Here is a 14,151-nt window from a genome sequence, read left to right on the forward strand (position 1 = left end):
AGGATTCCAGCAAACATCTTACTCATAAAGTATACTGGAGACAGTTATAAAAATCAGACGACAGAATTCCACTAATTATCCACTTGGGGTCAGATGACTGAATTTTAGCTTTTAGACTGATTCCTTCCTCCAGGATGCAGACTCTCTGGCCACAGAGTCCTGGGATTGCTAGGCTATGCTATTACATCCATGCATGAGTGTCTGCCAGAAACACACATCATTGTTTTTATCAATGAAACAATTACATTACTTCTGCTATCAAACCCCTATTGTGAGTGGAGATGAAGAGCTGAAGAACTTGTAGGTCAGATGGTAGCTAACATTATCTGGAAGGTGAATCTTTATGAGGAAATTCCACTTATCGGTTTCCCTAGGGCAGCTGCAACAAGTTACCACAAACTGAGCGTCTTAAAACAATAAATATTCTTTCACTGTTTTGGAAGTCCAAAATCAGAGGGTTGGCTCCTTGTGGAGGCTCTTAGACTCTGTTCCATGTCTCTCCCTGGGCTTCTGGTGGTGGCCAGCAGTCCTTGGTGTTTTGGGCTTGCAGCTGCATCACTCCAGTCTCTGCCTGCCTCCGGCTTCAGATGTTCTGTTCTGCATCTCTGTGTCTGTGATGTCCTTCTCCTTTCTCTTATAAGGATACCTTAAATCCAGGATAATCTCATCTCAAGATTCTTTTTTTTAAGATTTTATTTGAGACAGCATGAGAGAGCATGAGCTGGAGGAGAGGCAGATGGAAAAGGAAAGGAAGACTCCCCACTAAGCAGAGAGCCTGATGCAGGGCTCCATCCCAGGACTCTGGGATCATAACCAACTGAGCCACCCAGGTGCCCCTCAAGATTCTTAATTATGCTCTATTTCAAGGTCACATTCATAGGTATGAAGGGTTAAGACTTGGACATATCCTTTTACAGGGCACAGCTGAACCCATTACATATCACAAATTAACAAACTGCCCCTAAGGTTTAGCCTAACACCGATTCACACAAAATTTACATTATGCTATCTGGGCTGAAGTGATTTATTGACTGATGAGTGGGAAAACAACTCTATTTTGTTTGGGGTTGGCAGGTCCTGTCTCAGAACCTTTAGATTGCTTCTTGATGCCAGTGGGCTTGGTGGCCTTGAGCATGTTGAAGTACAATGGTCTTACTCAGGGGTGGCAATTGTCTACTGTGATGATGTTACTGATCTAGGCATCCATAAAGCAGGAGGACAGGTAAAGGGACATGTTCTTATGATGTTTCTCTAAGTAGTTGTAATTTCAGATGTGGTAGAGGCAGTCTTTCTTGATGACTAATGGTCCTCTTTATCTTCATCTGGTCACCACGCCAAACACCATTCACCCTCAAATGGAGACACTGCCAGTAGAGGGGCATTTCTTGTTAATGTAGGTGGCCTCAATTGCCTTGTTAAGCATCTGGAACCCCAGACTGATGTTCTTGTGGTATCATAGGAGCTTCTTCTTGCCAGTTTCTCCAAGCAGGACTTCTTATTTTGAAAGATGGTTGGCTGCTTTGAGTAGGCAGGCTCACTCTGAATGTCTATAGTCTTCCTGGTCACCTGAGAAAAAGCTGGACTGAAGTAATTTAGACTAAATTACAGACCACACAAAGCCTTTTTGGGGGCACCTAATTATCTCCCTCATTCATAACTGAGCAAGACCTTGTGAGTTTATGTCTGCATCACTGACTAGAAAGGAAACACAATGAGAGCAAAGACTTTCTGTCTTATTCTCTTACACACACACATTCACTTATTGAGCAAATGTCTGAAGTATAGAGGAAAAGGAAACAATTTTAAAATCTTTTTTGGAAAACAAAATAAAGAGTAATAACAAAATGTAGCCACTTTCTCTGACTAGCCCTCCACTAAAGGGAGAGCCATACTTGCCTACTGGAGCAGTACAGTGAGGACTTAAATTGATCTGGCTCATTCTGGTTCAGCTCCCTGGGTTTCCTTTGCTCTGCATACCTCATGGTCCCATCTGAGATGAGACTGGGAAGTTACTCCTTTGAGAGCTGAACCAACAGAGGTCTTTCTCCTGTTCTGGGTTCAGAGGTATTATAGCTTTAGGGGAATTATACCATGTTGAGCACCTGAGCACAACAGGCTCAGGTGCTCTGTCCTTTTTCCAGCCCTCACCTTATTGGCACTTGTTATGTTTTCTGCTCTGTAGCATAGTAACACCACAGTCTAGAATTAAGGAGAGACCACTAATACCTCTCCTGCCTCCAGGGCACATCTCAACCAGTAATCATTGCTGTGATACAGTGATATTAGGGTGAAGTAAACAGCTAGAGGTGCTTAGAGTGGGGAGCACCTTCAGGATCTGCTTTCCCCAGTTCCCAAACCCAACATCGCTGTATTTAAAGCAGAGCCCTAGCTCTGCTGTGGCCCTTTCCACAGAAAATTCTATCTTGCCAATCCTCTATTACTTGAGGTTTGAGATGCCAACAATAGGCAGGCAACACCTTTCTTAAAACACACATTTTAAAAACCTGAAATAATAATAACAACAAAAAACCCTGTGTTCTCACTGCTTTCCCATAGATTGTCTTGGACTAAAGCTTTCCTCTTATTTGTCTGATATTATGCTAGTCTTCCAAGGTCTCAAATCCATTCTGACCTCCTTTGTGCCACCAAGTTCCTGAAAGGTGGGTTCTTGGTCTGCATTTGGTCTGCAGATCTGATCTAAAGAAAGAATTTGACCAACTGCTTTGCTTTTCTAATAACAAATGTTTCCAGGTTCCTAGTGGAAAATGAAGAAATTCATACCTCTCAGCAACTCTTACATATTAAGGAAAATTAAGAATATTTACAGAACCTGTGGGAACAAGGGGAAACAGAGCTTACAGGAAAAAAAGATAGTTTAAATGTTTACATTAGGGAGGAGGGGCAAGATGGCGGAAGAGTAGGGTCCCCAAGTCACCTGTCCCCACCAAATTACCTGGATAACCTTCAAATCATCCTGAAAATCTACGAATTCTGCCTGAGATGTAAAGAGAGACCAGCTAGAACGCTACAGTGAGAAGAGTTCGCGCTTCTATCAAGGAAGGAGGACGGGGAAAAAGAAATAAAGAAACAAAAGGCCTCCAAGGGGGAGGGGCCCCGCGAGGAGCCGGGCTGAGGCCGGGGCGAGTGTCCCCAGGACAGGAGAGCCCCGTCCCGGAGCAGCAGGAGCTGCACCAACCTTCCCGGGCAGAAAGGCCTCGCAGGGAGGTGGAGCAGGACCCAGGAGGGCGGGGATGCCCTCGGGCTCCCTGGGACACTAACAGACACCTGCGCCCCGGGAGAGTGCGCCAAGCTCCCTAAGGGCTGCAGCGGGCACGGCGTGACCCGGAGCAGCTCGGAGGGGCTCGGGCGGCGGCTCCGTGGAGGGGGCTGCGGGGCGGGAGCAGCTGGGGGGGCTCGGGTGGAGGAAAAGGCTCCGCATGGAGCTGCACGGCTCAGGGAGCAGCTCGGAGGGACTCGGGCAGTGGCTCCGCAGAGAGGCGCTGAGCCACCGGGAGCAACAGCGCAGGCCCCAGAGCACTGGGCACCGGGGACACAGCCCAGGATCCGGCCTCCACCCCCGACAGGCAGAGGCCGGGAGGGCCCAGGACAGCGAGGACGCTCCTGCCCCGAGTTGAGCAGATCAGCGGCCCCGCACCGGAGCCTCCAGGCCCTGCAGACAGAGAACCCCGGAGTTACTGCGGGAGCTGACTCCAGGGCTCCAGAGCTGGCCGCGGCCACTCCAGCTGTTCCTCCTGGGGCCTCACGGGGTGAAAAACCCCCCACTGAGCCCTGCACCAGGCAGGGGCAGAGCAGCTCCCCCAAGTGCTCACACCTGAAAATCAGCACAGCAGGCCCCTTCCCCAGAACACCAGCTACGGACAAGATCCAGGGGAAGTCAAGGGACTTAAAGTATACAGAATCAGAAGATACTCCCCCGAGGTTTTGTTGGTTTTTTTGTTGTTGTTGTTTTCTTTTGTTTTTTTTTTTTTTTCTGATTGCTTCCCCCACCCCCTTTTTCCCCTTTCTTTCTTTTTCTTTCTTTGTCTTCTCTTTTTTCCTTTTTTTCTTCCTTTTTGCTTTTTTCTTTTACTCTTTTCTTTCCTTCTTTCTCTCCTCTCTTTTGCTCCTTTTCCCAATACAACTTGTTTTTGCCACTCTGCACTGAGCAAAATGACTAGAAGGAAAAACTCACCTCAAAAGAAGGAATCAGAAACGGTCCTCTATCCCACAGAATTACAAAATCTGGATTACAATTCAATGTCAGAAAGCCAATTCAGAAGCACTATTATACAGCTACTGGTGGCTCTAGAAAAAAGCATAAAGGACTCAAGAGACTTCATGACTGCAGAGTTTAGATCCAATCAGGCAGAAATTAAAAATCAATTGAATGAGATGCAATGCAAACTAGAAGTCCTAACGACGAGGGTTAACGAGGTGGAAGAACGAGTGAATGACATAGAAGACAAGTTGATGTCAGAGGGAAACTGAGGAAAAAAGAGACAGACAATTAAAAGACCATGAAGACAGATTAAGGGAAATAAACGACAGCCTGAGGAAGAAAAACTTATGTTTAATTGGGGTTCCCGAGGGCACCGAAAGGGACAGAGGGCCAGAATATGAATTTGAACAAATCATAGCTGAAAACTTTCCTAATGTGGGAAGGGAAACAGGCATTCAGATCCAGGAAATAGAGAGATCCCCCCCACCAAAATCAATAAAAACCGTTCAACACCTCGACATCTATAGTGAAGCTTGCAAATTCCAAAGATAAAGAGAAGATTCTTAAAGCAGCAAGAGACAAGAAATTGTTGACTTTTATGGGGAGGAGTATTAGGGTAACAGCAGACATCTCCACAGAGACCTGGCAGGCCAGAATGGGCTGGCAGGATATATTCAGGGTCCTAAATGAGAAGAACATGCAACCAGGAATACTTTATCCAGCAAGGCTCTCATTCACAATGGAAGGAGAGATAAAGAGCTTCTAAGACAGGCAGGAACTGAAAGAATATGTGACCTCCAAACCAGCTCTGCAAGAAATTTTAAGGGGGACTCTTAAAATTCCCCGTTAAGAAGAGTTCAGTGGAACAATCCACAAAAACAAGGACTGAATAGATATCATGATGACACTAAACTCATATCTGTCAATAGTAACTCTGAACGTGAACGGGCTTAATGACCCCATCAAAAGGCGCAGGGTTTCAGACTAGATAAAAAAACAGGACCCATCTATTTGCTGTCTACAAGAGACTCATTTTAGACAGAAGGACACCTACAGCCTGAAAATAAAAGGTTGGAGAACCATTTACCATTCAAAAGGTCCTCAAAAGAAAGCAGGGGTAGCCATCCTTATATCAGATAAACTAAAATTTACCCTGAAGACTGTGGTGAGAGATGAAGAGGGACACTATCTCATACTTAAAGGATCTATCCAACAAGAGGACTTAACAACCCTCAATATATATGCCCCGAATGTGGGAGCTGCCAAATATTTAAAACAATTAATAACCAAAGTGAAGAAATACTTAGATAATAATACACTTATACTTGGTTACTTCAATCTAGCTCTTTCTATACTCGATAGGCCTTCAAAGCACAACATCTCCAAAGAAAAGAGACCTTTAAATTATACACTGGACCAGATGGATTTCACAGATATCTACAGAACTTTACATCCCAACTCAACTGAATACACATTTTTCTCAAGTGCACATGGAACTTTCTCAGAATAGACCACATACTGGGTCACAAATCAGGTCTGAATCGATACCAAAAGATTGGGATGGTCCCCTGCATATTCTCAGACCATAATGCCTTGAAATTAGAACTAAATCACAACAAGAAGTTTGGAAGGACCACAAACACGTGGAGGTTAAGGACCATCCTGCTAAAAGATGAAAGGGTCAGCCAGGAAATTAAGGAAGAATTAAAAAGATTCATGGAAACTAATGAGAATGAAGATACAACCGTTCAAAATCTTTGGGATGCAGCAAAAGCAGTCCTAAGCGGGAAATACATTGCATCCATTCAGAAACTGGAAAGAACTCAAATACAAAAGCTAACCTTACACATAAAGGAGCTAGAGAAAAAAACAGCAGATGGACCCTACACCCAGCAGAAGAAGAGAGTTAATTAAAATTCGAGCAGAACTCAATGAAATCGAGACCAGAAGAACTGTGGAACAGATCAACAGAACCAGGAGTTGGTTCTTTGAAAGAATTAATAAGATAGATAAACCATTAGCCAGGCTTATTAAAAAAAAGAGAGAGAAGACTCAAATTAATAAAATCATGAATGAGAAAGGAGAGATCACTACCAACACCAAGGAAATACAAACGATTTTAAAAATATATTATGAACAGCTATAAGCCAATATATTAGGCAATCTAGAAGAAATGGACGCATTCCTGGAAAGCCACAAACTACCAAAACTGGAACAGAAAGAAATAGAAAACCTGAACAGGCCAATAACCAGGGAGGAAATTGAAGCAGTCATCAACAACCTCCCAAGACACAAGAGTCCGGGGCCAGATGGCTTCCCAGGGGAATTCTATCAAACGTTCAAAGAAGAAATCATACCTATTCTACTAAAGCTGTTTGGAAAGATAGAAAGAGATGGAGTACTTCCAAATTCGTTCTATGAGGCCAGCATCACCTTAATTCCAAAACCAGACAAAGACCCCACCAAAAAGGAGAATTACAGACCAATATCCCTGATGAACATGGATGCAGAAATTCTCAACAAGATACTAGCCAATAGGATCCAACAGTACATTAAGAAAATTATTCACCATGACCAAGTAGGATTTATCCCCGGGACACAAGGCTGGTTCAACACTCGTTAAACAATCAATGTGATTCATCATATCAGCAAGAGAAAAACCAAGAACCACATGATCCTCTCATTAGATGCAGAGAAAGCATTTGACAAAATACAGCATCCATTCCTGATCAAAACTCTTCAGAGTGTAGGGATAGAGGGAACTTTCCTCGACATCTTAAAAGCCATCGACGAGAAGCGCACAGCAAATATCATGCTCAATGGGGAAGCACTGGGAGCCTTTCCCCTAAGGTCAGGAACAAGACAGGGATGTCCACTCTCACCACTGCTATTCAACATAGTACTGGAAGTCCTAGCCTCAGCAATCAGACAACAAAAAGACATTAAAGGCATTCAAATTGGCAAAGAAGAAGTCAAACTCTCCCTCTTCGCAGATGACATGATACTCTACATAGAAAACCCAAAAGCCTCTACCCCAAGATTGCTAGAACTCATACAGCAATTTGGTTAGCGTGGCAGGATACAAAATCAATGCCCAGAAATCAATGGCATTTCTATACACTAACAATGAGACTGAAGAAAGAGAAATTAAGGAGTCAATCCCATTTACAATTGCACCCAAAAGCATAAGATACCTAGGAATAAACCTAACCAAAGAGGTAAAAGATCTATACCCTAAAAACTATAGAACACTTCTGAAAGAAATTGAGGAAGACACAAAGAGATGGAAAAATATTCCATGCTCATGGATTGGCAGAATTAATATTGTAAAAATGTCAATGTTACCCAGGGCAATTTATACGTTTAATGCAATCCCTATCAAAATACCATGGACTTTCTTCAGAGAGTTAGAACAAATTATTTTAAGATTTGTGTGGAATCAGAAAAGACCCCGAATAGCCAGGGGAATTTTAAAAAAGAAAACCATAGCTGGGGGCATCACAATGCCAGATTTCAGGTTGTACTATAAAGCTGTGGTCATCAAGACAGTGTGGTACTGGCACAAAAACAGACACATAGATCAATGGAACAGAATAGAGAACCCAGAAGTGGACCCTGAAATGTACGGTCATCTAATATTTGATAAAGGAGGAAAGACTATCCACTGGAAGAAAGACAGTCTCTTCAATAAATGGTGCTGGGATTTTGGACATCCACATGCAGAAGAATGAAACTGGACCACTCTCTTTCACCATACACAAAGATAAACTCAAAATGGATGAGAGATCTAAATGTGAGACAAGAGTCCATCAAAATCATAGAAGAGAACACAGGCAACACCCTTTTTGAACTTGGCCACAGTAACTTCTTGCAAGATACATCCACAAAGGTAAAAGAAACAAAAGCAAAAATGAACTATTGGGACTTCATCAAGATAAGAAGCTTTTGCACAGCAAAGGATACAGTCAACAAAACTAAAAGACAACCTACAGAATGGGAGAAGATATTTGCAAATGACATATCAGATAAAGGGCTAGTTTCCAAGATCTATAAAGAACTTATTAAACTCAACACCAAAGAAACAAACAATCCAATCATGAAATGGGCAAAAGACATGAAGAGAAATCTCACAGAGGAAGACATGGACATGGCCAACAAGCACATGAGAAAATGCTCTGCATCACTTGCCATCAGGGAAATACAAATCAAAACCACAATGAGATACCACCTCACACCAGTGAGAATGGGGAAAATTAACAAGGCAGGAAACAACAAATGTTGGAGAGGATGCGGAGAAGGGGAACCCTCTTACACTGTTGGTGGGAATGTGAACTGGTGCAGCCACTCTGGAAAACTGTGTGGAGGTTCCTCAAGGAGTTAAAAATAGACCTGCCCTACGACCCAGCAATTGCACTGTTGGGGATTTACCCCAAAGATTCAGATGCAATGAAACGTCGGGACACCTGCACCCCGATGTTTCTATCAGCAATGGCCACAATAGCCAAACTGTGGAAGGAGCCTCGGTGTCCATCGAAAGATGAATGGATAAAGAAGATGTGGTTTATGTATACAATGGAATATTACTCAGCCATTAGAAGCGACAAATACCCACCATTTGCTTCAACATGGATGGAACTGGAGGGTATTATGCTGAGTGAAAGAAGTCAATCGGAGAAGGACAAACAGTGTATGTTCTCATTCATTTGGGGAATATGAATAATAGTGAAAGGGAATATAAAGGAAGGGAAAAGAAATGTGGGGAAATATCAGGAAGGGAGACAGAACATAAAGACTCCTAACTCGGGGAAATGAACTAGGGGAGGTGGAAGGGGAGGAGGGCGGGTGTTGGAGGGGAATGGGTGACGGGCACTGAGGTGGACACTTGACGGGATGAGCACTGGGTGTTTTTCTGTATGTTGGTAAATTGAACACCAATAAAAGTTAATTAAAAACAAAACAAAACAAAACAAAAAAAAAGAAAAAGAATGTTTTCCATATTATCTTTATGAATTGAATAAAAATTTATACAAAAGCTGAATAATACCATTTCATTCAAAAAAAGGAAAATAGAGATGATTTAATTTCCAATATTGAAGTATAAATTGTAAATAATTTATTGGCAACCAGAATTCAACAGAACATGATGCCCAAGCAGGATTTTGTAAATATCCTTGCATAAATGCAAGGATAACTCAGCATTAGGAAGTTTATTAAAATAACTTATGTGTCTAAAGAGGAAAGGCTTATGATCAATCCCCAGTGATGCTGAAAAGGCATTTTCTAAAACTCAGTATCCATTCTTAACTTACAGCTCTCAATAAAGCAGACATAGAATTCTTCCTCATTATAAAATACATCTAAGGAATCTGCAGAAGATTCTTCAGCTAAATGAGGGAAAAACAAGAATGATTGATTTCTTCATTGCTATTTAACATCATTATGAAGGCTCTGAGCCATTGAAATCAGATAGGAGGAAGAAATTAGAAGCAAACTAATTAAAAGGAGGCAGTAAAATGTTTACTTTCAGATATTATCACAAAAACAAAAAACAAAAAAAAAACAGAAAAACAGAATTTACCAGAAAGGCAGTAAGAAGTCAATTCAATAAAGTATAATAGAATATAAAAATGATGCACAGAAATAATATTTTCACATACAATTAAATGCTAGATTTGAATAGGGAAATACACCATTTACAGCAAGAGCAAACCCAGAATACCTAGAATTTCTCTGCCTTCAGTCATCCCGATGAGTGATTTTACTTACTACATCCACTCATTTAGTGCTTCCTGTTATTTGCAGCCAAAGCATAATCTGAGGTAAAAGCTGTGTCAGGTTTGGTCTGAAGACCTTTTTTTAAAGATTTTGAGAGGGCACAGAGGGGCAGAGGGAAAAGCAGACTCCCCCTGATGAGCAGAGAGCCCGGCACAGGGCTTGATCCCAGGACCTGGAGACCATGAGGCAAACTGAAGGCAGAGGGTTAACACACTGAGCCTCCCAGGCACTATTGAAGAGAGGTTTTTATCAGCACTCTTACTTTTTGCCCAAGTAACCCTGAAGCTTTGGATATTCAGGGTAGCTTGTAGAGTGGTCACAAGCTACCCTGAATATATACTGAATACTCTACCCTTGTAGAGTGGATATTCAGGGTAGCTTGTAGAGTGACAGGGATGTGGAAGCTATGTGCTATCTGCTGTTTGCCGGTCTTCCTTGGTTGACTGGGATCCCAGTTTAGAGATGCCGCTCTTAACAGCAGGATAAGACCCTCCAGGTCAATTCCTAGAGGGAATTCCAGTTAAGGTATGCAAGCTACTCTGCAGAGGTGAGCTCACTGTGCACAGAACTGTGGAGCATTTTAGTTTTACAACTTTTGTGTGTCCAAATATTTTATCAAGTGGTACTAAAGCTTATTTAATTGCAAAGTATATCTACATTTGTAAATCATGAGAAAGTGCTTGGATTCCAACCTAAATCACAAAGATTTCAAAAGGGCCAGCTACATCCCTTGTGAGCCGTCTTCCCAGCAGCTACGTAAATTTGTAATTACAAATACTCCAGATAAATGTTTTTCAGAGAACTCTTGTTGGGAGAATTGCTCCGGATTTTTACAAGGTCAAGGTTCTACTGAAAAATACGGGACAGCCTTAGGATGAACATGCAGCTGAGCACCGTTGGGAAGAGTACTTGCATAATCAGCTTCAGTTACAAGTATTGCACATCGCTATTTGGCCCTAAAATGGCTATGCAAGTTGCACTGTTCAAGCAGAATTAGCAGCTGAGCTTGGCACAATCTGTGACCTTTCAGAGGAAAGCCCACAGCCCTTCTCCAAAAAGCATGTAAGGGGCTCTGAAAAGAGCCTTTGAGTTAGAGTTAGCTGCAAAGACGCTTACTCCGACACGTTTACTTGGAGCTGGTGTACTTGGTGACGGCCTTGGTGCCCTCGGACACGGCGTGCTTGGCCAGCTCCCCGGGCAGCAGCAGGCGCACGGCCGTCTGGATCTCCCTGGACGTGATGGTCGAGCGCTTGTTGTAATGCGCCAGGCGCGACGCCTCGCCCGCGATGCGCTCGAAGATGTCGCTGACGAACGAGTTCATGATGCCCATGGCCTTGGACGAGATGCCTGTATCGGGGTGCACCTGCTTCAGCACCTTATAGATGTAGATAGAATAGCTCTCTTTCCGGCATCTCCTGCGCTTCTTTCCTTCTTTCTTCTGGGTTTTGGCTACAGCTTTCTTGAAGCCTTTCTTGGAGATGGTAGTGCCCTTCGAGGTCAGCTCCGGCATGGCGAGTGCTCAGCTCTAGCGTTACAGCGCCCTAGCTCCAGCTCTAACGACTCAACTCTCCGGTTTGCGCCGAGTAACAGAAAAGCGCTTAAAGCCTTGGCAGAGCTGTATTTATAGGCACAGCGCTGAAGTGACGCACTGAGCAGTCACCATCTGATTGGCTAGTGGATAGTGGCGTGAATGTAAATGAGGTGATTCTGGCCAGGCTTTCTGATTGGCCAGATGGCCATCAGCCAATCAGATAGCAACTCACAATCTACAGTCAGGCTATAAATAGGCCGCATAGCGCTCGTAGCGGCTGTGGTCTTCCTTGGTAGATCAGCTGAGTGATGTCTGGGCGCGGGAAGCAGGGCGGCAAGGCTCGCGCCAAGGCCAAGTCGCGCTCGTCCAGAGCCGGCTTGCAGTTCCCGGTGGGCCGCATCCACCGCCTGCTCCGCAAGGGCAACTACTCGGAGCGGGTCGGGGCGGGCGCGCCGGTGTACCTGGCGGCCGTGCTGGAGTACCTGACGGCCGAGATCCTGGAGCTGGCGGGCAACGCGGCCCGCGACAACAAGAAGACGCGCATCATCCCGCGCCACCTGCAGCTGGCCATCCGCAACGACGAGGAGCTCAACAAGCTGCTGGGCCGCGTGACCATCGCGCAGGGCGGCGTCCTGCCCAACATCCAGGCCGTGCTGCTGCCCAAGAAGACCGAGAGCCACCACCACAAAATCCAAAGCAAGTAGCACTTCCAAGGCCTGAATTCCAGTGAGTGATCTGAACGTTGTGAGAAGAAAAACCAAAGGCTCTTTTCAGAGCCACCCAAGTGATCAGTGAAGGCTGTGCATGTGCTGCCATATATGTGATGTCTATACATGCGTGTACCTATGCAGTGAATCTTGGTAAAAATCCCAGCATACTGAAATGACCGTTGATTCTACTAACTGGGCTCTCCCCAAGCCTTCCTGATAAGTGGGCAGAGTTAGATTTTTTAAAAGGGTAGGGGTAGGGGCAGAGAAGCTGAAGCAGGCTCCAGGCTCTCTGTAGATCCTTCTGCAGGTTTTGATCCCAGACCCCGAGGGGAAACCAAGAGTCCTTCACCTAAACCGACTCAGCCATCTGGGCTCCTGGAACAGCAAGGTGTTTAGTTACCACATACTGGAGTGAGAAACCACAAACTCTTATTAAAACCACCACTTCTCTTCTCAGCTAATGTAAACAGGTGACTTTTTAAAAATGTTTTTAGAAAAAGAGTGAGCCTGGGCATGCAACAGAGCATGGGGGTGGGGCAGGAGGGAGAAAATCCCAAGCAGGCTCCACACTCAACCGAGCCCTACCTGGGCTTGGTCTCTAGACCCAGAGATCGTGACCTGAGCCGAAAACCAAGTCCCTTGCTTAACAGATTGAACCACCCAGGTGCCCTGCAAACAAGGCAACTGTAATGCTAATATTTCCGTGAGTTAAGGACTATAATTAAGTGATGATTGAATAAGAACAAACAGGAGGGGACGCCTGGCTGGCTCAGTGGCTGGAACATGCGACTCCTCTTGATCTCACTGTTTCGAGTTCTAGCCCCATGTGGGTGTAGAAGTTACTTAAAATCTTTTTTTTTTTTGAAGGTTAAACTTTTATTCAGCAAGGCTCAAACAATTACATGCTAATTTCCAGCTAGGTTGCACCAAAAGGGATTTAAAAATTTCCTTTAGGGGGGATCCCTGGGTGGCTCAGCAGTTTAGTGCCTGCCTTCGGCCTACTGCATGATCCTGGAGTTCTGGAATTGAATCCCGCATGGGGCTCCCCGCATGGAACCTGCTTCTTCCTCTCTGCCTGTCTCTGCCACCCCCCTCTCTGTGCCTCTCATGAATAAATAAATAAAAACCTTTAAAATTTTTTCCTTCTGGTATCCCTGAAGAATTGGATCCCTGTTATATAAAAGCTTCGTTCTTTCTTTAGACCTACAAAGAAGTATGTACAGTTGACTTCACCAAATGATTTATTCCCTTTTCCCATATTTAGAAATCCCTTATGATCCCTCAGTTCCTTCTGGAGCAAGCTTCCTCCTTTCCCCCAGCCAGGCCCAGTGGGTTCACCTTTATAGGCTCTGGGACTTACTTAATATCTTTTAAAAAAAAAAAAAAAGGCAGGACAAGTGAAATCTTGTAGCTTTAACTGGTGGCAGTTCTATAGCACATAGATCTAACAAGGATGCAAGGTTTTCTTAAAGTATCCTCTAAAAAGGAATTTCCTTTCAGACATGCTAGTATCATTCAGTATCCTGAAATCTTCATACCTATTAGTAAACCAAAACATAGCAAGTTAATCTTAAAATATAGGGCATATGTGAATATTCGATCTGGGTGGCTTCACACACTTTTAATATAAAGGAGAAGAATCATTTCTTAAAATGTAGAACAACATATATCAAAACAAAGGTTGGTGTGATGGAGAGATACTAATGTCAGTCTTAGAAGAGTGAGGAATATGACAAGAATTTCATAATTATTTGAAATTATTAAGAAATTTTGGCCAACCTTTTCAAAAATTTTTACAAAAAAATAGTTTTTCAGTTCATTTGTTTGTACTGTGAACACTAAGAAATTGGAAAACAAATGAACATTTAGACTATCAAATGCAAAATTACAAAATATTCAGTAGTTTACCTTATCCA

At 43.7% G+C, this 14,151-nt stretch overlaps 2 protein-coding genes and 1 pseudogene across 3 annotated transcripts; 1 reads left to right on the forward strand and 2 right to left on the reverse strand.

Moving 5' to 3' along the window:
* Window positions 1-11,096: 11,096 nt before the first annotated feature.
* Window positions 11,097-11,531, reverse strand: LOC121500817 (histone H2B type 1-A). Its single transcript, XM_041772921.1, has one exon. It carries the CDS (start codon window positions 11,502-11,504, stop codon window positions 11,121-11,123), a length of 384 nt encoding a protein of 127 aa, XP_041628855.1. The 5' UTR covers window positions 11,505-11,531; the 3' UTR covers window positions 11,097-11,120.
* Window positions 11,532-11,833: 302 nt separating this feature from the next.
* On the forward strand, window positions 11,834-12,233 carry LOC121500816 (histone H2A type 1-H). 2 transcript variants are annotated; one of them, XM_041772920.1, is made up of 2 exons: window positions 11,834-11,914; window positions 12,020-12,233. In XM_041772920.1, the coding sequence occupies exons 1-2, from the start codon at window positions 11,834-11,836 to the stop codon at window positions 12,227-12,229; spliced, it is 291 nt and encodes a 96-aa protein (XP_041628854.1). In that variant the 3' UTR covers window positions 12,230-12,233. The 2 variants fall into 2 exon arrangements, with proteins under 2 accessions (XP_041628854.1, XP_041628853.1); XM_041772919.1 differs by having other exon boundaries at window positions 11,834-12,233.
* A 1,279-nt stretch (window positions 12,234-13,512) lies between these two features.
* On the reverse strand, window positions 13,513-13,592 carry LOC121501064 (annotated as a pseudogene).
* Window positions 13,593-14,151: the final 559 nt, after the last annotated feature.

Source organism: Vulpes lagopus, chromosome 10 (genome assembly GCF_018345385.1).
Source record: "Vulpes lagopus strain Blue_001 chromosome 10, ASM1834538v1, whole genome shotgun sequence".
In the NCBI taxonomy this organism is placed as follows: Eukaryota; Metazoa; Chordata; class Mammalia; order Carnivora; family Canidae; genus Vulpes; species Vulpes lagopus.

Coding starts and splice junctions, on each gene's coding strand:
- LOC121500817 (XM_041772921.1), bottom strand. CDS start 11,504: ATGCCGGAGCTGACCTCGAAGGGCACTACCATCTCCAAGAAAGGCTTC.
- LOC121500816 (XM_041772919.1), top strand. CDS start 11,834: ATGTCTGGGCGCGGGAAGCAGGGCGGCAAGGCTCGCGCCAAGGCCAAG.